The 21649-nt window shown below is 38.8% G+C and overlaps 1 protein-coding gene and 1 long non-coding RNA gene across 4 annotated transcripts in view; one reads left to right on the forward strand and one right to left on the reverse strand.

Annotated features, from left to right (window-relative positions):
• The first annotated feature begins 28 nt into the window (after positions 1-28).
• LOC119480202 lies at positions 29-2044 on the forward strand. The gene is made up of 2 exons (XR_005204854.1): positions 29-1249; positions 1308-2044. It is a non-coding gene; the product is annotated as an uncharacterized LOC119480202 (long non-coding RNA).
• A 10981-nt stretch (positions 2045-13025) lies between these two features.
• vipr1b (vasoactive intestinal peptide receptor 1b) overlaps positions 13026-21649 on the reverse strand; it is a 50491-nt gene continuing 41867 nt past the window's right edge. For 2 of the 3 annotated variants that reach the window (XM_037757231.1, XM_037757232.1), the window contains exons 10-13: positions 20334-20425; positions 19671-19800; positions 19065-19106; positions 13026-15604 (exon numbers count right to left, since the gene is read on the reverse strand). In XM_037757231.1, the coding sequence (XP_037613159.1) occupies positions 15413-15604; positions 19065-19106; positions 19671-19800; positions 20334-20425 (456 nt within the window). In that variant the 3' untranslated portion in view covers positions 13026-15412. Of the gene's footprint in view, positions 15605-17678; positions 18959-19064; positions 19107-19670; positions 19801-20333; positions 20426-21649 lie in introns of those variants that run through there. The other variant, XM_037757230.1, reaches the window with a different exon arrangement.

Consider the following 21649-nt stretch of genomic DNA (forward strand, 5'->3'; position numbering starts at 1 on the left):
ACAACGATATGATATACTAAAATATGAATTGACAATTTTATTACCGGGCTCTGTAGGAAGAAGGTGCGCTTGGACGGAAATGGTGACACAGATGTGCCATTGGGAATTTCAAAATAAACGGGGATCTTAAAGATGATGATATATCGACGTTTTCACTTTGCATTGATAATATTGGATCGTTGATCATTGAATCGTTACACCCCTAATTAGCAGACAGTTAGATCGTCCGTCCTGCATTGGTGGCGGTGTGATACTTTAATGATTTAGTGCAGTTTGATTTAAGATCAGTGACAGTCAAGTAATGCGGACAATGCAGCTATTTTTATTTGTTTTCCTTTATTTAGGCTACAGTAAAAACCTAATGCAGAGGTGTAAATGTAAAGCTGCGGGTTGTTTCATGCCTTACTGTTTAACAAGTGTTTTTTTTTTTTGAATTGTTTAATTATGTACAGATACACCGGCAAGTGCTCAGCTAGTCATTGCAAAAGTTCAAATGTAAGGGCTCCGTTATTTAATGACGTAATGGAAACTACATTCAATACCGAGGGAATATTAGTCTTAAAGTCATGTAAGGCGTGACGTCAAGGCATATTATCTTATTATTTTCAACACAGTTTATGATAAAAAGGATAATTTTTATCACATCAACTCCATTTAAAAACGCATTTTTGTCCAATCAAAACAATTTAGTTTGTCTGTTTCATCTTTTTTTGTCAAAATGTAAACTGCGGGTATGAATATGAAAGCACTGATTTGATGGGTAAAATACTATTTGAATTTGTTGGAGAAAAAAAAATGTTTGACTGCACTATTAGATCTTTTTGTGTTGGGTGTGGCAATTGTTCTTGAATGTGTTGCATATCGGGTTCAGCTATTTATGTATATCCTGATTTATGTTTACTTTGTTCATTTCTTTGTGTTGCTTCAGGGTTTATAACACCACTCCCTAACTGTAGTTCTCAGAAACATAGAAATCATATGGTTATAATCTATGTTTGAATATAGAACAGTAGTGCTGCTACATAAATAAGCAAAGTCTACTTTTTAGTTTTATTTAACATTTTGTGTATTTAGCTTCTTCATTATTTTAATAGCTAAACAGTTGCACTAATGTCTGTTAAGCCAGGGAAGTAAATTATTAGTTCATAGTGTTTGTCAAACAAGTAGCATTGTGGCATTTTTATCAGGAAAGTTAGAGGGGAATTTTAGAGGAAAACAAAAAGGTTGCATCTCATTCGACAATCCAAACGTCCTTCCACAATAATGTACAAAAAAAAGTCACTTTTAGCTCGTAGTTTACAAAAGAGTGAGGAAACATAAGGTGTAGTGTAGCTGCAGATAACACAGTTGAGCCTCTTATCAATACATTTTTGATTTGTTCTCACGTAGGTTGTGCTCTCTGGGTGTTTTGGTCAATTAGACTGGCTCAGTGACTTTTGATGCTTTGTAGTAAACTCTTGTTTAAATGAGGTTTTTCTTGGATAAGGTCAGTTTCGATCGTGACTTTATGGTATTTTCTGTGCAGGACATTGGTGTAATATTTTTGATACAAAGGCGGTTTTTGACCAAATGAATTGTAAAATAAATGTTGCTGCCAATGTTTGAAAAGATGTAGAACCAAATAATATGGGGGATATTTAAACACTTGAAATGAAGGATAAATTTGTTGATTATGAAGGTTCATAAAATGCAGTAGAAAGACACTGTACAATTGTACAAACATGTGGCAGCCTTCTCTTAATATTTTTTTTGTCTTAAGTCTGATCTGAATAACTGAAACGTTTTTTCGTAGTACCTTTAATAGGACATTTTCTTGATCTTGTTCAATACAAAACACAGTCAGCAGAATTGTTTGTGTCTAATTAGACTGTCATGAGGTTGATTCAGTGGGTTTTGTGGCTGCAACCTGTTTGTAATAATGGGAGGTAATGTGACAATGTCATTCATTGTAACTGCCAAATACACTGGTGATTACGGGGCTTTATTCTTTCCTGCTGTGGTAAAACTGACATTTCATTAATAAATAGTGTCTTTTTTTCCATTTCTTGATCTTTGATTTGTGTGTTTATTAAATCAGTATCTTCCAGCAGAGATCAGACTAGGGCTGTCTTCGACCAAAGAAATTCTTAGTTGACTAACGCTAATACGATTTTGTCGACCAATTGAATTAGTTGATTTAAAGGTCCAGTGTGTAGGATCTGGCGGTATCTAGCGGTGAGGAGATTGCAACGCGGCGCGGCGGCTAACGTGAAAACGTGAATGGCCCTCTCTAGAGCCAGTTGTTGTAAGAGTAGAGTGCGTAGAGTGTGCGTGTACGTGGGAAGTGAGTGGTGAAGCAAGAGAGAGAGAGAGAGGGGCAGCGACGGGAGCGAGTAACGGGAGCGAGTAACGTTATCGACTACGGCTCAAGCAGGAAAAGTTAACAGAGTTTGGTTTGTCCGTTCTGGGCTACCGTAGAAACATGGCGGATTCCGTGAAGAGGACCTGCTCCCTATGTAGATATAAACAGCTCATTTTAAGGCAACGAAAACATAACAATTCTTATTATCAGGTGATTATACACTAAAGAAAACATACCTATTAATATTATATTTCTGTTAATATATCCACCTAATTGTTACACACTGGTCCTTTAACCGGAAGATCTGTGAAACTGAGTTTCTCCACAAAGAATCACACAAAAGCACCATTTTAAACCTAATGTTTACCAGAGTTGTGCTCATTCTTGAAAATAAATCACTCAGCTTGAAAAAACAACTAATCGACTAAAGAAATCTTAGTCCACTGAGACCAAAACAACCGATTACCTGACTAATCGACTAAGAGGGGGCAGCCCTAGATCAGACAACATAAAGAATATCTTCATTATTAGGGTCATTTTCACTTTAAAAGTTGATGCTAATAAGAAGAGTTTCAAGCAAAACAGGATAGACATGAAATTATAAATAAAAATGCCATTAAGTTACTATAGCAAACTTGGAACATCCAATGTAAATGTATTTTTTCCATTATGACACCAGATGGAGCCCTTTCACAAGTTACTAATCTTCATTTAAGTTTGTGTCAGCAGATATTGCTGCTCTGGTTAGTTATATTTTATTAGTTGACATTCATCAATATAAGTTTGTCTACAGCCGAAACCTATAATAAATTTACATTAGGTTAAAAGGCCGAACATCTTATAGGTGAAAGTGTCCTTTAACCTCAGAGAAGAACATTTAGATGTGATTATTCATGTGTGAGGCAGGAGAGGTCACACAAGGTGGGAGTAAAATGGAGAAGGTATTAACTGTTTTATTAGGTGGCACATTTTAACAATTGTGGAAATAGTCCAACTGTTCCCCCGAGATCTGAGGACTAATTTATCCTTATTTACGTAGGTCACATTGATTGTTTAAACACCTGGAACAGTGAAATAAATCAACATTTTATACCCTATCCACACTGCGAATCGACTAAAGCGTTTATTTAAAGTCCAGACAAATACCTGTGTTCCCATTCGACCAGTCACGTAAGAGATTTGCTCAAGTAGTACTTTAGTTTACTTAAAAATTGATGTTGCCGTCTTGTAGAACACACATCGATGGGTGTTAGAGAAGCCTTGGGATTATTGAGTGCAAACTTTCTCTACAGGCTGCTTCCGCTGATATTTCAAAAGGGCATGTGAAAAGGGAAAGTGTAATTATCGTGCCTGTCGTTCAGCCAAATGTCTGGTACATCAAAAGATTAACTTGGGCTTTTGATAAAAGTTACAGTAGAGACACTTTGGGAGTGACGTGATGGTGTCTGGCGTGTTCTGTTATAACAGTTTAAAGTAGAGGACGCGACCTTGAGGGTGATGTTTGAAACTGTACATCACGTCTGGACTTTTCTTTTATCCAGGACTTTTTTTTTTAAGCAATAACTTTATCTCTAGTCCTCATTCAGACGTCACTGCATGGAGCCCAGTGATACGAATGTTGTTCTATAGATAATCCAGTGTTAATCCTCCTCACATCAATAGAGTATATCTTATAGTGTGGCCGTTCACGACCTTTGACCTGCGCTTTCCGATAACGCCACAAAAAAGCTTCTGTTTAATTTCAGGCCCATAAAACCCTCCCATAAATATCGACTCATTCTCTCTATTGCCACCTTTATTTACAGACATTGACGTAGTTGTGTCATTAGCTGTAAAGCATGCCGTGTTTGTCAGCATCTTCATGCATATTTAGGAACATTTGAGGTTAGAAACAAATACAACATGTTCCCTTTAGAGCTCTTATAGTGCTATTTTATATCCAGAGGGCCATCACTCCTGCTACAATTCATCTAAATTAAACAGTCCGCTTCAGTGATTCTTCGTTTGCAGCGATGAACCTCCTGTTATCCTAATTGGCAGAGCAGGCTTCCTGGTGTTGAGATGCTGCCCTCTCTGCTTTAACGAATAGGCTTAACAGCATGGGTGGTCCTGCTGAAATGTTTATGGCTCACGTTTTTTCTCTCGCTCAAAGATAAGTGCCTCTTCTGCTCTTATATTCACAGCCTCGCCTTATCAGCTCAACAGAAAACGACTTCAGATGATTTAATGCAGTGTTTGCTACCCGATTCTATTTCCTATTGTATTGTAGAGGTGATAGTGTTTCTTAATAACCATCAAATGTGATGGTTATTGCACACATAGGCTACACACACTGGGCTAGTTATTGACACTGACTGACAGTTGCTGACAGACATTAAATCCGCATCTACGTCAGCCAAACGTTCGACAAACCTGTGTTTGTACAAGCACCCTGTGGAAAGACTGCGGAGTGGTTTAACTAATTCAAATATAAAATATATAATAAACGCGATGTAAATTAACCGCGTACCAATCAGCTGTGCGGTCAAGATCAGACTAAAGACCACTGAAAAGATGGGTGTGTCGTACTTGCTATCTTCTGATGTTTGTGTTTTTTAAACAGAAAACACAGGTTTTATATTGTGATATTTACTGAAAATGATATATACAATACAGCCAACAGTAGCCTGTGTAAACTTTCAGGCCATCGCCCTCCAGCCTGCTGTCACCTTATTTAGGTGTTTGCAGTGAAATGAGGAGATATCGTACAGATAACTCCTCATATTAACGAATCAGCAGCGCTTTGTCGCAATAGAAAACAATGCAATCAAACTGATTTTGTCACCTATGCTTGTAATATGTAGACTACACACATCCCAATACATTAGACCTCTCTGCGTTGTATAAATCACATCCCTCTAGATTTGTTTTTGTTAACCCCCAAACTTAAAGTTCAAACTGCGCCAAACTAACTCTGTCTTCGAGCTCACTTGTTCGCTCACACACATTCACCGCCACTCTCTCTCTCTCTCACTTCACCACTCACTTCCCACGTTCACACCCACTCTATGCACCGGCTCTGCTCCAAAAGACCTACTACTACTACTCTTACAACAGTTTTCATTTTCACATCAGCAGTAGTTCTTCTACACGCTTGGCACACAGGATAGGTTGCAATCTGCAACCCCTTGCCGCCAGATGTTACACACTGTACCTTTACGTGATTTATGGAAGTTTCAGCAGGTGAAGGAGTCCAAATCAGCAGAAGGCCTGGCAGGCAGGGGATAGGAAAACATGCAACAGAACACCACAAAACGATGAAAAAGAACTGACAAAGAACAAAGGAAGTGGGCTGGTATATGTGATGAATGACTGATAGGGGAAGTGAGAACAGGTGAGCAGGAGGGAGTGCAGGGCTGACGAGGTGAAACTAATCAAGGTGACTTAGACGTCCAAAACAGGCGGGAAAACACACAAAGGCAGAAAGTGATCTGAAACGAGAGGAGAGGTGGTTAACAAAATATACTAAAATAACGGATTAACAGTTGAAATAGCTAAAAAAAAAAAAAAATAGAGTTGGATAAACAGCTAAAATAACTGAATGAAGGCTATAAAATGGTTGAAATAATGAGTTAATATGGTGGCTAGTTACTTACAGTTATGGAGTAGAAATAGCTGAAAGTAATAGATGAATGGTTTAAATGAATTGTGGCTAAATGAATGGGTAAGCAGTTGAAATAGCTAAACATAAATGGATAAAGTAAGCTAATGGATAATGGTTAAAATAAAAGTAATAGATAAATGATTGACAGCTAAATGGGAAAAAAATGGTTGAAACATATAGTATCTCATAGCTTGACCAAACCAACCTAAACATTGACAGTTCAATTGTATGAAAACATTATTGTAGGCCTAATATCCATTTTTATATAACTAATAATTTTAAAAAAGGAACTACTGTTATATGGTTAACCTGAATATTACTGTGGCGGCAGCAAAACCCCCCAAAAACAACCTTATTCAAAAGGTCAAACCTCTTCTCTGATATTTTTTATGTGATGGCAGGAAGTTTTTTTGGAGAGCCCTCCAATAACTCTATGAAATTACTTTGAGCCGTGATATCTATAATCAAGGTGAGTCACTCCGGCAGCCCACTCTTATCCAGCCTATTGAATTTTTATCTCAGGTCGAGTGCCCATGCCACATGTTGGCGGCCTACACGTTTTCCATTAAATTCAAACACATTATTCATCCCTAATTTCCCGGTGCCATGACTGCACCAGTTTCCTTGTGGAGGTCTCCAATATAAAAAAATATGTGAATTATAGAAAGTTCTCTCTGTGCTTCAACAGTGGGTTTACATTATGAGTTAGAAAAATGAGACAGATAACATTTAAGGGTGATTGTTTAGCCATTTTGAGGCAATAAGCTGTAAACAGTGTTTGTTGTTTTTGGCTCTCATGTGTGAGAATGTGTTCTGTGTTGAGGGTAAGTTGGAAAAGAAATGTATGTATTATGCTTCTTAATCCTTGATTGTTTGACCCTTTGGAAATCAATACAAAAATACTTGTTTAAATAAATAAATGAGTTTTCTCTTGAAGGGAACAATTTGTTTTTAAATCCAGAAACCTTTACAGTTCTGCATTCTTGCAATTCCTGCACAGATTTCCTTTGTGTGCTTTCACACAGTAAGTGTTGCAGAAATAATGTCTAAGCTTTTACATTCACACCATGTTCCAGCTGTGATGTGTTGATTCCCTGTCTGGTACTCAGGACCTAAAGGCTATACAGCATACCCCTTATGCTCATTAGGATGTTCAACAATTCATAAACCCTCAGTCTTTGATGTTCCCTGCTCACTGGCTCAACTCAACCAATGCATGAAATCACAAAGACAAAACAAATCATAAACTTTACTTTCAAGAGTCTCCTGTTTTCTTGAGCCATCGCTCAGCTTTTGATAAAATCACATGATTATTGGGATTAATAAGAAACTTGACTTGGACTTGCAAAAAATGACTTGTGAGAATCTCTGCTTTTTAGTTCATTAAAGTATACTTTGTATACTCTAACTTATAGCCAATGATTTATGTTTTACATGGTGAACGGATAATCCAAAAACTTGATGAATTGATGTAGATTCATATCAAAACATCCTTTTACAAACTCTCACACTCTTTAATAGGCTACTCAATCAAAAAGTAAGCGCAACTACAAGCCAAGTATTCTTTTCTGTATAAGGCAAGAATACTTAATTATACTTTTCTTAAGTATATCTTGATCAAAAGATTAAGTAAGTAGGCCTATAAACCAAATATACTTAGACTTTTAAGTATACTTGTTAGTATGAACCAAGTATACTTAGACTTTTCTGTATACTTGTCAGTATAAACCAAGTATACTTAGACTTTTAAGTATACTTGTCAGTATGAGCCAAGTACACTTACGGTAAGTTTACGGTAAGTATACTTTTCTTAAGTATATCTCTGATAAGTACTTTAAAAGTATTCTCAAAGTTAACTCTCTTATATCCTTGAAATGTTGACTCTGCTTGAGTCCGACGTTTCTTTAATATCTATCTATAAAGCTGCAGCACAGGAACATTAGCTTGTAATATATAGGCTATATAAAAGTAAAGTCAAGGTTTCACAAGTCTATGAACATCATTTTATTACTCAATACAGGTTTTAAACTTTTTTCAGTGAAATTCAATGGAATCATAGTGCATTCACTATATCAGAGTTATAAATTATATTAATTGTGATACATTAAATTGGACACATGTTATGCATAAAGCTCTTCTGTTCAATACACACCACCAGCTCCCCAACCTCATGCGATAACACTCCCAGCCAAACCAGCCCAGATGTAAATACAATGCAATCACTTCACCCAGATGAGATCGCATGCCTTAAATACTACATGAGTCATTTTTTCCCAAACTGAATTATGTATTTATGTCAAAACTGAGATCAAGCATCCTGTCATTGTATAAATGTGCGGAACAATTTCCCAAGCTTGTTTACACCTCAGCTAAACATGAATCAAATAGTGTAGCTTTCAAACAGTTTCTTCCATAGTGTGCGTTGGCAGTGACGGACACTGTACATACTGAATGTAAGTGTGCATATGTTAGAAGAATGGCTCTCTAATGAACTGCGGTGTGCATTAATCATGACTGAGTGTACCGTACAAATCAAGATGAAAGAGCAGTGAAAGAACAATGGACCATTGCGACCACAGAACTGAAGGGAAAAATAACTTTAAAGCTGTGTTAATTGATTGATTTGTTTTTCTGTTTTTGTTCAGTCGGCAGCGGCAGAACCAGCTTCGCTCTGTTTTTGGTCGCCACCAACTCCTGAGGGAAATATCTTCAGCTGCTAAATATTCCACTGAACCAAAACAGTAAAGCTGCGGGCCGTAAAACCAAAACAAGGAGCTGAAAGACGCTAAAACACTCCGTAGAGCTGATTGGAACAGCAGAGTTGGTGATAATTATCTGCAGTGTAGTCACTACCAGTGACCCCTTTTCACATTACATGTAGTTATTTGGCCCATTGTTCATATAAAAATATTAATTATTGCAGCTTTAATGTCTTCATATTTAAATTACAAGAAAAATTCATGTGATTACAGCAGCTTGAGATGTTACAAAATGCAACACAGCAGCACTGAGCTACCGCCAGCAGACAGGAAGTCTGCATTCATTAAAAATCCAGCAACTCGGCATCTTCCAGCAGGATTATAAGGAGGTGTGCGGAGTTAGTTGTGTGTTTATATGTGTTTTAGAACGTAACCGCCATGAAACAATTAGAAAATAACGTTTTATTTCTCTGATCCACTGCTTTATTCTCGCTAACGCCGCTCTCTCTCTTCAGTCACTCTCGTTCAACAATCGCTGCTCTCTCTCCCTCTCGACTCGTTGAGCTGAGGAGGAAGGGACAACTTTGAATACCGTGTGTTTACAAACAGCAACCAACGGTTACATATCATACCTTTAAATACGTACAGAAAAAAACGTAACATAAGTACGGAAAACAGGTGACAAACGTCACTAACCTGACATACAAAACAAAACACCGCTCTTGAACATCGGTCTACTGGTTAAAAAGTTGACCCATCCACCTCCCCGCCCGCAATAAGCGGTCTTTCTTTCTTTTTATTCTACGTCACTAGCTCTGAGCGTACGCGGCGTGTTATGTGTTTACATTGCAGTCACAGACTATATGGCGTACAAATGACACGCCAAAAGCAAGAAAGACGTTTGTATTGCACGCTAAATGCCTTGCCTTATCGTGTCATTGATACACCTTTTCGTACGAACGGGCTGTATGGGCTATACTATTGTTATTATTATATTAACTTATATTTCTTTACTGTAAGACGTAAATTCAGGATTATATTGTCATCCCCAACTTGTTTAGATGTAAAGTTTAGACCATTAAAGTATATATTTAGAACACGTGTTTTTCCCGCATATATAATCTCTACTACATTTTACGAAAACAGCATATTTCCAGTAATACCCCATTGTGCTACTACTGTATATGTCCAGAAGGCACGGACTGGTTCTGGTGGGTCAGTCCGTCTTGTTCTTTCATACCAGCTGGCTTTGGTTGGCATGCTAATGTGTGAAATATTCATAAAGTTCAAGGTGGTACAGTTTGTTTTTTACATCCTCTTTGTGTGGAAGAGAAGAAAGTCAAGCTTCTGCCATCATTCTTTCAAGTAGTGACTATGATGAGTGACAACCAGCTACTGCAGCATATCCCGACCACAGAGGTCATGAAATCATTGATATACAGTGGCTTGTTCCTCCAGCTCTGCCTCTGAAAAGTTGGGCAAACCTCTGATGTTCATCAGCATGACTCTGGGACACGGATCAGATCAGATCAGATAAAATCAGATCAGATCAGATCAGACGGCTTCTCTTTAAATCAGGAGTCAGAGGAAGTCAGAGCAACCTCTTAAACTCACTTGTTTGCTCAATGACTCGCCTTTCCAAACTTTGCTTTATTTGCATGAATATTTTACCGGTGTCATGAATATTGAAAGATGCTTAAAGGCAAGACACCTGTCTCACATTTTAAAAAGTCACCGGGTATCTGAAAATAACTTCATCCATCTTCTCTTCTGTCTGCCTGTTTTTATCAATTCTGACCTCGACAGTCTGTAAATCATACATTTAAACTATCTGACACACTCACAGTGTATAAATCCCCAAAATGAAATACAATAAATCACCTTTGCATCAATTTGGTCAGCACCTTTCAACACATGGGCCTCAGGGTTGATGTTTTTAATATATCTTTTTAATATTTCATGCAGCAACCTCCGAAACCTGGAAATCTCTCTATTCACAATCATTACCGTTCCTATGAATAGTTAATCGTTTTATATGCATGCTCATTTCCACTTCATGGACAGAGCTAATGAAACATTAGACCCAAGAGCGGCTCATCTGTGAAACCGGGCAGGGCAGGGTGCGTTTGTTAATCTTTTTACACCGTTTTACACAGCCTTCATGGTGCTGAGCACAGCGAGAGGTCCGCCGCGCTCAAAGGCAGCGAGTGAACCAATAAACCTGTGGGACAACAGACGGATTAACTCAAATAGCTGGAGTTTCATCACACCAAAACAAACCCAGCGGGCCAGTCCTACCTGTCAAACATTATAGCCCAACTGGAGTGCAACTGGCCCCACTGAGAGGAGCTGGAGTGAGTTACTTTGATTTCTGACAGGTGGAAGAATAATTCAGAAGAAGAAGTACGGAGATCTTAAATACCACCGTATAAAATATTCTATTACAAGTTGTTACAACCCAGAGGTGGTGTAGGGGTGAAGGAAGTAACATACAGCCGGTGTTTCATTCAGACAAACATTCTACTTGAGTATGAACAGCAACATGTGCTTAAAGTGTCAAAAATAAAAGTTCTCATTATGCAAAATGGTCCCATATAGAGTACAGTATTTTAATTAATGCTGTAGCTTGTTGAGGTGGAGATTATTTTAAAGCCTCTGTACACCCACACAGATGTTTTCAGCAGTGTTGCTAGATCTCACGAGAGAAACAAGCAACCAGGTCTATAGAAACAAGCCCAAAAGAAGCGACCTTACCTACCTACCTACCACAATATGAGACCGAGGCGGCCACACTTCATATATATATATATATATATATATATATATATGAATTTATTGTGGATTGAATGCATTAGATTGCATTTTTGCATCCATTTTAGCTTGCAACTTTACATTTTTCTTGTTATAAACTTAAAGTTGAATGTTTCATGTCCTTTTTGCATCCATTTTTAACTTGTAATTTTACAAGATTCAAGAAACAAATGCAACCTGCGACTACCAATATTTGTTAGTGACTTTTCAGGAAAACAAGCCCAAAGTCGCTTATAATAAGCAGACTTGGCAACTCTGGTTTTCAGTTCTTCTGGCTGATAAGACCTCTGCTCAGGTTGAAGGTGGGCCGGAGCTTTGATGGGAATTAATTAGGTCACAAGTCATCGACCAATTAGAATGTTAAAGGTGTCATTTGAACCGCTCTAACAGGTTCAACAAAGCTAACAGGAGACTCAGAAAGATGTCACTCAATTAGTCGCCCACACAGTCCCGAGCAGAGGTCTAATCAAGCAGATTGACTGAACAACTTTGAATTTTAGTGGTGGGCTTGTTTGCTTTACATTTCATTACATTGTGCCTTTAAATCATTGTTGCAATAATGAGTCAGTGTTGTTTAAATGTTGTTGTAGCAAGTAAGTTGTAGTTTTAACTATGTGTCTATCGTAATTTTTCATGATTTTATTCCTATTTTACATGCAAAATTTAAATCTGTAAAGAAGTATCCGTACACCCCTCATATGTGTAGTGAAATGTACAATACGCCCCTCTGAAATGTGTGGAGTTAAAGTATAAAGTAATGCAAATTCAGTACAAGGATCCTACCTCAAAGTATGTAAATAAATGTACTATTTACTTCCCATATTTGATTTCTGACTGCATTTATGTAAACTTTGTTAAATAGGTTATACTGGCTTTATTGAGCTGAATATCTGAAACCCTTAAAAAATGATTTAAAGGTTTTCAGACACGTTTTGTCTTTTAAGGGCAGTGTGACCGGTAGCAGCACACAATGAAGTGAAAAAGTACTGGGACAATTCCTCTCTGTGAGCTGGAGAAAGTGTTTCGAACACTTTGAGCTGTCTGTTTTTGTTTCCTAAAAAGAACGCAATGTGCTGCAATGTGCTGCTTTCTGAAGATATTACACATTCACGTCAGCCGGAACATCAAGCCGTCTGCTTGCATATTGAAGGCGCAGACATTTGATCAAGTCATCCTCAGACTGCTAGTTATATCAAATATGAATATTTGAACTGAAAAAGACCCGAACATTATTTTTTCAGGAACAGGGATTAGCATATTTGCGTGGACAATTTGAGTCTCTGAGCTTAATTGAGCATCTCTGGGAGTAAAATAAAAAATGAATCGATTTTAGGTCAGGCCCTTGTCAAGTAGCAGAGCTCAAAATAAGCTTCAATCAGTCAACAAGGACATTACACCGGTGCAGAAAGTATGGACTCAGCCTACTAATGATAATTTTACCTTGACATGCAAAGTACGACGTGGAATTTTAAATAATCTCCACAGAAAAGGGAACTTCCACTATCTCGTATAAATAATGAATCTCATACACTTTGAGTGGCACAATGTCAATTTTATGGCAAGTTAAATTTCCTGCCAAACAGTATTTACATACACTGTACAAAATGAATGATAATATACAAAAATCTAAAACTAAGAAGTGGCCTTATGTGTACACAAATGTCAACTTAAGCTAATAAATACTTACAGTACATTTGTAGTTCACCATGGTATGCATTGCACCAGTGTTACACGCGTTGCACTAACAAAGCAACTATCAAATGTTAAATATACACGACACAATATCCAGTTTGAAAATCTGTATTACACATGCTTCAATACGGATTACTTACTGTAAGCGCACATTAGAATGGTTGATTCAATATCACTTTTTAATATTATCTCACTGATACAAAACAACTATGCCAGGCCACCGAAACACTAAGAGATAATATCTATATAGCAACACCTGTGACTGAGTTTGAAAACATTGTATACTTGGTATTGTTTTTTTGATATGTACACATGTATTTACATTCACCATTATGAGAGGTACATTGGCAAATTCACACAATTACATTATATATTACAGACAACAGAAGACAGGCACTGAACAGTGTGGGATAATGAGTCTTTGAGGGAATAGTTTGACATTATTTGCTTTCTTGCCGAGAATTAAATGAGAAGATTGATACCCTACTCCGTATAAAAGTGGTATCAATCTTCTCATCTATTCACCAGAAAGAGAATATTTCCAAAAATGAGCATGTGTTCTTTAATTTCTCACGGTGCTCTGTGGCGGTCTGACTCTTTAAATCAGTGGCGGGTTGAGATGTTTTTTTTTTTCTCCAGGTAAAGCTGGATCTTCTGTATGTTCCCTCTTGCATGAACATGCAAGTGACTTTCAAGTCTAACCTTGTAGTCTGAAAAGCACAATAACGGCATGGTTGTGACAGCACCAGTCATCCTTGTCACCTTGCTTTGCTTTACATACCGGCTCCAATATAGTCTCTACTGACTTGTCAGGTTTAAACTCCTCCACTGGAGAAGTTTAAACCTGACAAGTCATTGGAGGATCACCAAGATAGCTTCTCTGTACAAGTCTGTAGACTGTTTTTTAAGTGTAGCGCAGTGCCCTTTATTTAGCTGTTATATGCTGAGCGTTGAGCCACAGACTGCGACATAAACAAGAGACTTTTTGGTTCCTGGTGAGGCTTTAAATCCCACATGTTAGAATAACATGATCAAACAACGATTACAGTTACATTACTGATATATGGTACAACAATACATAGTAATTAATTTTCTTTACACTGTATATTTTGTCTCTACAATGTTAAATGACTCCTCCCAAGTAAATGTAAACATTCAAGGACTGAATTGCTTAAAGGCATTTCCTCTCCAGAGCAGCCGACAGCCAGTGAGGATTTGATTGAAAATGTCACTTTGAAACACTGAAACCAGGCACTCGTCAGTGATCGGCACAAAACTGTCCAAGTGCCTCAAAAAAACACCCTATCATAGGCTCAGAATCACACAAAACAAGAGGGAGAGCTGCACTGATAAAAGGGAAGGCAAAGGGCAATCAGACTCTCGTGAGAGTGATAGTGCAGAGAAGGGCATTTGTACTCCAAACCCATCATTGTGAATCAGCATCACACTGGTCGCCCAGTCTGAATACCTCATCCGTTTGGCATTTATGGAAAAACGCTGGTTATCAGCCACTTTTTCTTTTTTTTTTCGTCTTCCTACACAGTGAGGAAAACAAAAATGTTGTGCACGGTTTTGTTCTTTTTGGTCGCCTAAAAATGCATTTCTGATACTTTTCTTTGCCTGTGATATCGCTGCACACACTAATGATATAAATAATGTGATTTCCTGTTAAAAAAAGCTCCTTTTCCTATAATAGGCTGTGTCTTCGCACCAGCCTGGTTCATTTGGAGCTGCAGGAATCCACTTAGTCATGTTTAATCAGCGCATAATTGCATCAGATTGCGGGGCTGCTGGTGCAGTTCACATCGGATTCCTTCACCTAACCCCGATAATCTGTGACATTTTGCTTTGCCCGGCGTCTCAGCACACGGGGAACTTAATAACGATTGATCAAATGATCCATAATGATATGACTCACAAATTCACCTGTACATGTGCACTGAAATACAAAAAAAAAGTGAATGGTTCTCATTCAAATGTGCAAAAAGCTGTGCTTGTGAAGCAATGTATCTTTATCTTTAAGAAGCGTGGAGATTAAAAAGCTGCTTAGAAAGCTGTCGCACTGTTTTTCTTCTCGTCACTTTGTCACCTCGTCACACTCGAGCAACACATCCTCCCAGAGTGCATGTGCTAATGAGGGAGTGCGTATTTCTTTTTCTGCCTAATGATTTGGCATGAGAGCATTTTTTTGTACAGCATGTATGTCTGCATCAGTGTCGGTGTGAGTCATATGCTAGATAGGTCGTCGTGACACGAGGATGAAGCCCGCCGTGTTTTCGGGCTGCATCGTGTCAACATGGTGATCTGGGTGCTGAAGTTGTTGCTGCTGCCGATAGACGGATGTTGGTATTTGGTGTCAGAGCCCATGTATCTCTGCAGGTGCCACCTTCGCCACTTCCTCTTGATCTCTCCTTGGACCTACAATAGATCACAACAGTAATACTTTAATACAGCACCATGTTGTTTTGTTGTATGCGTCATTATGGCATACCACATAAAACTGAAAATACACTTTGCATGGGAGGGGATTGGAACTATGCGTAGGGTGCAGAGAGGCCTGGTTAGCTTATATAATAGCTATGCGGTTAATGTGAGCATAAAACTCCTATGCATTACCTTAGCAACAACTTTAGCCCATTAGTTACCATTCATATCACATTATGAGCAACATGAGGAAACAATAACAGAATGCAATATGTATCACAAAACAGTTGGTTCACACTCAATAAAATGAAAAAGAAATTAAGTTTTGAATACCCGTGGGTTTTGTAACTCTCTGGTACCATACTGTTGGTGCGCATGTTGGAGCTCATTTGAATCCACATGAGGAGTCAGACAGCTGTTAACCAAAATCAAACTCACATCACGTTTATCATTTTTTTTGACACAATCTCTCTCTCCACTCAAGGGAGAAAACGGAAGATGGAAGACAGCTCAGATGTGCTGGGCTTAGACTTCTGCTTCACAAGAACTGACTTGTGATGTGATGACATTGGACAGCTGAACATCTGGAAACATTCCTCCTCAGGCTGGCCTATGAGGACACTTTGACTAGAGAAACTTCCTGCGAACTTTGGGATGCCAGTGACGGTTGCAATTCCACCAGGTAGCAGAGTGAAAGGCTTCAACCAAAGTTTCCTGAAACTTCTCCACCTTTGTTCCTTTATTACAGGGTGACCTTGTTGTGCCAACCACAAAGGAAGCCTTGCCTTTCATAGCTGGATCAGGACACACAAGCACAAGTGTTTCACTGGTCTCAGCCACTCCAACCGCATCGCCATTAAACTCAATCTTCAAGCAGCAGTGACATAGATACTGGTCCACGCTTCTGATGCAGCTACAGAGGCAGGAAAAAGACGTGCAACATCCCTCTTAAGCCCTTGTAAAGTCTTCTCTGAGTCTCTGTATTGCAGGATCATTCTCTTAAGGTGGCAGCAACTGAAGCTGTAGCTGCACGCTTAACCACAGCTGAGGAAACAAAGGTCTTTGCGCTTTGTCTTTCAAGGATCACCTCCTCCTCTTCTTCTCTCATGTCAAGAGGCAGCTCAGTGAAGCTTGGAGGAGGCTTGAGTTTGTATGTCATTCTAATGCGCAGAGCAACACGCCACTTCAATTCACCCTTTACGATGGCCTGCTCTCAAAAGTTTGTCTAGTCTGAGTAAATACGTTTACAGTTTCTCACCTTCCTGCCGGAATCTCACCATAAGATCAGCTGCACTGCCTTTGGTCCCAAAAGCAGTTCTTTGGTCTTTTAGATAGTCATTGGCATGCAGGGGCATCGGGATGGATTACTGACTCTAGCCCTTTAAGACTTCCAGCTCCTCTCTGAGCTGCTGACTGCTCAGCCCATCATACTCTTCGTCTTCATGGGGAGTTGGTTTCACATCTGATAACAAGTGGAAGGCTGCTGCGTTGTGCATCGGCAGGCATGTCATGATAGTTTTCAGTTAATGAGGAGATGGCATATACAAGCTCTGTGCTCAGGACTGGAATCCTGTAACATCGGATAAAGCCTTCCCCTTCATTTGTTAAGAATGACGGTGACTTTGGGCCTAACTGACACCGACTACCCAAGGTCCCAACCCGTCTGCAGCTGCTAACTGTTCGGGTGTGTTAGCCTTTGTCATGTCATCCGTAGTCTCAACTGACACCCGTTGGTTTTTACCAGTGTGTCCTAAACACCTTCTTCTTATTTTACATTAACCAAATATTTTCGCCCCATCCAGCACTTGGTAAATTACCTCGTCAGTAACTTCAACAGAAACCTCAATTCTTTTTAGTACATCAATACATTTGTCTTCAAACCATTTTTTTTATCTGTTTGGATGCCATATTGGGTTAGCATCACACAAATGAAACTCTGTCACAAGAAATACTCTTAAAAAGACAAAGGAGGCTACAGCTAACTCAATTAGCACTATTTTTTTCATCTCAACATTCTCACATGCCGGAAAAATAGTTAACACAATCCCGGACGAGCCCCCACGTGTAGCCCAACCACTCAATTATCATTTTGCAGTAGTGACATACCTCACAACATCAACTGAAAATATATTTTGCAGGGCAATGAATTGGTGAGGGGTCTACTATAATATAGTGTTGTCAAAAATACAGAAGTATCGATACTCAGTTATCTAACTAATTTTCCACGGTATTGATACATGGGTTTATCTTTAAATAAAAATCTAATTTTATAAAACTCAATGTTATGTCAATTTTTCTCTGTGGTATCGAAAATGGTATTGAATATCAATATTGTATCGAATTTAGAAATTCCAGTATTGTGACAACACTACTATAATATTAAATCAGGAGGTGTCTACAGGTCTTATTGTATATAACAGCATAATGTGTAACAACTGTCAGTGGTCTTAATGTTATGGCTGATCGGTGTATATCACAATATGAGTAATATGAGGAAATGCAAAATCACAAGATCATCTCAACTATTGAAGGCAACAGCTATAGCTACAGTCCACGGCGTGGTTACTGCGTTTGCGCTAATTAAGTTAAATAACCGCCAGAAAACAGTTCCAAACAAGGCATACTTTCCTTTACAGGGTTACAAAACATACAAAACTTTATTTTTGAAGTTCAACAAACACTGAACATTATGACGTTCGTGAAGGTCAGACTTATTGCGGGACTGTTGCATTAGATTTAGCTATAATAGGTGTACCGAATAAAGTGAGGGTACTTTTGGACAAGGTGAATACTGTTTCATATCATTGAGGTAGAGGTAATGAATAAGTCCTTCTTGTGCCACAACAGATTACTTTCCACTGCTATTTTTATGCTCTTTGTTTAATTTTGTTTTCATGTACAGTCTCTTGTCGATATTGCATTTCTTGTGTGATGTTGTGACTCGATGTGTGACAAACAATGAACAATGGCTCCAGGACTGTATATCATTCTAGAGGCTACGGTAATTTAAAAAACACAACATCGCCAAGGCTTCACACTTAACAAAGGACACCTGAAAATTGCAGATTTAAAATTCAGGCAGCATGATGTTAAACCTTGCCATCCAGCCCATCACTGTGATTCAATCTGGCCCAGCCTTGGGAACATAACTAACACAGAGACATCACTGAATAGCTCCCTGCCAGAGAGGCTGTGCTTTTTACAGCCCTCCCACCCTGCAGGCAGAAAATATGCTGCGAGGAGGTCCAAGGGAGGCGACCAGCGCTGGTGACTCATACTCACAGCTCCATCCACCTCTCAGGACTGTGTGTGAATGTAAGTGGTGCACCGAGGGAGCCACGGATAAATCTACAGATAAACTCAGAATCAACACTGTGGGCTATCTCTGCATGGGAATCTTTAAAGCGTGTGTTTATACAAAGAGTGTTTACACGACTGTGAGGGGGGTACCTACCTCTCCGTTGAGGAAACAGTAAAGAACTGCGACCACAAAGCCCTAAATGGACAGAAAAACACAGATAAGAGAGCAATAACAGGGTGTACATATCTGTTTATCCTGTCTTTACAACTATTTGCTAATTGTGGCATTCATGAGACATATAAATGGAAAAGCAATGCATAGTGTACGACGGCTAGTTTACAATAATAATGAGAAAGGGGGGATGAGAAGAATGTGCTGGAAAGGTTTCCTTGGTTTCCGAGCGGTCTGTAGTGCAGCTGTGCTGTCTGGCTGCTTTCTCCATCATTCCTCATTATGGGATGAACTGAAATAACACCGGGGGTTTAAAACGGTAACACTGCCACTGAATCAGCCAGCAAAGCCCTTGGAGCCCTGCCACGGTTTTCTGCGAGGGTTTTCTTCAATACAAACACTCGCAGGTCGGGGCTGTACAGGAAGCCACTCATTACTTTGGGCCTTGAATGAAGTTCGATTTAGAAATTCAGTGTTGGATGACCTTCATGAACTGAATCAAATACAAACTCCTCATTGTAAAATTTATAAAATTAAGAGGTAGAAGTGTTTTTATAATTGCTTCTTCCTAAAAAGTTGATGTCGTACCTGAAATGACCCAAGAATCAAATCAAAAACCAGCCGCAGCTCCGTCTTCACTTGCTCTGGGATGAATGCAAACACGATAAAATTGATCCCAAACAGAGGAATCAAAAGCAGCGTTGATTTCGCCAGCCTCCTGAAACGACAAAGCAAAAAAAAAAAATGTTTCCCTCCGGTGAAACCAATTTTCAATCTGTCTCCATATATGCCAATAATGAAATGCAACCCCAGAGTACTTTTCATTTTACATTTCAGCTCTGAGAACCAGAGATGGGAAAAAAACACTATTAAAAATGGCAGTGGGAAAATAGCTCATGCATTATGGCTGGCTTATGAGATGCTCTCCATCACAGGAAAAAACACTTTAAACACACAGAGCTCTATATCTCTGTGCAAAGCAGCTGTCAAAGGAAGGCTACTGCGCTGAGTGCCACATGCCAAGGCGGGCGATGATTTCTTTTCTTAAGTGTAAAAAAGGATTGGTCATCCCTGCATTGCTTCGAGCAAAAAAAGGAGCCACAGAAAAAAAACAATTTGTCGTTCCATGTCGTACCTCCAGGACATATATGTGTAACTAACTCTCAGCTTTCTGTGGCATCAATAATATTTATCAGAGCTAATGAATGATACAACATTTACAGCGTGAAAATGACATTAAATTATACTCACGAGTACTGGTTGGACTCAGATCTTCCGATATCTGGGCAGTTGATTTTCTGGCGAAGTATTCGTATGATGCAGATGAATAGAATAAAGTTCATCTGTGGAGATATTAAGACAATGTATATGTAGAAAAAGCTGGTTTCAGAGTCACTTCTACATGTTTTCACTGTCTAATCTAACAGATACGGAGGAATGTTCAAGAAATCTCATAAAAGAAGCTTGATATTCGAGTTCATGTCGCTCTGACTGGATTTGTGCTGCTGCCCTGTGGGAAAATGAGCATTTCTAAATTGTTAATTTGTTTTTTTGATCTCTGAACTAGCAACACATCACGATGCACTTTCACAAAAATCAGTCAGAGCTGCTGCCGAGAGAGAGAGAGAGAGAGAGAGAGAGAGAGAGAGAGACAGAGGTGTCTGACAGCCAGGCTTCTGATCTTGATCCTAATGTGGAAGAACACAACTAGACCTGCTGCGTCTGCTGCCAAGCACAGACAGGATATCAGCAGACATCAGTAGAGGAGGATGTTTTCTGCATCCCATGTCTTTTTTAAACTCTGGTGTTTGGTGTATAGTTTTTATATAACTTCCTAAAATATGTAAGTGTAAATTCATGGGCAGGTTCCTGGAGAGGACGAAGTTTAACTATAGGAAAAAAGGAAACAATGTTAAAAAAAGCACATTTAATTAATTTCCAGCATAACCTGGAGACATGCTGATGTTAAGCAAGTATATTGTAAGAAATAAAATTCAACATATATGGAGAGTAAAGCTTTCATGCGAGAACATTTACTTGGGGTGAAATGGAGCAGTTCTTTCAAATAAAATATTCTACCTGATTATGCACGTAACACAACTATAATCAAACTAAAAAGCGGTCTCTAATGGCCGTATAATTGGTGCCAAATTAAATTGTTCTTTCAGGAAATCACAGACCCGTAAAAATAAAGCATTCAATAAAGCAGTGTCAAAGTGCTGGGCTCGAGATGCAGTTCATTGACTGTAAGTAATTTTTCTTCTCACCACTTCACTGTAGCTTCCTGAGTCCTGTTTGTTGAACTCATCTTAACCCCCCTTTTCACACCTCTATTAAATGCGTCTTTCTCGCTCACAGTGACACACATAGACAAACACACAAACACACTGCCAATGCAAATCACTGTCTGCTTTTCTTACTAGATAAGTGGATCAATCTGTGGATCAATGTCCAGGAGAGAGAAAAATACGCTCTGTACTCTAAATATGAAGCTACAGCCAGCGGCGAGTCAGCTTAGCTTTGTACAAAAAACTTAGTATAGAATAGTAGTATAGAAATGGGGGCAA

This window comes from Sebastes umbrosus, chromosome 21, assembly GCF_015220745.1.
Source record: "Sebastes umbrosus isolate fSebUmb1 chromosome 21, fSebUmb1.pri, whole genome shotgun sequence".
Classification (NCBI taxonomy): domain Eukaryota; kingdom Metazoa; phylum Chordata; class Actinopteri; order Perciformes; family Sebastidae; genus Sebastes; species Sebastes umbrosus.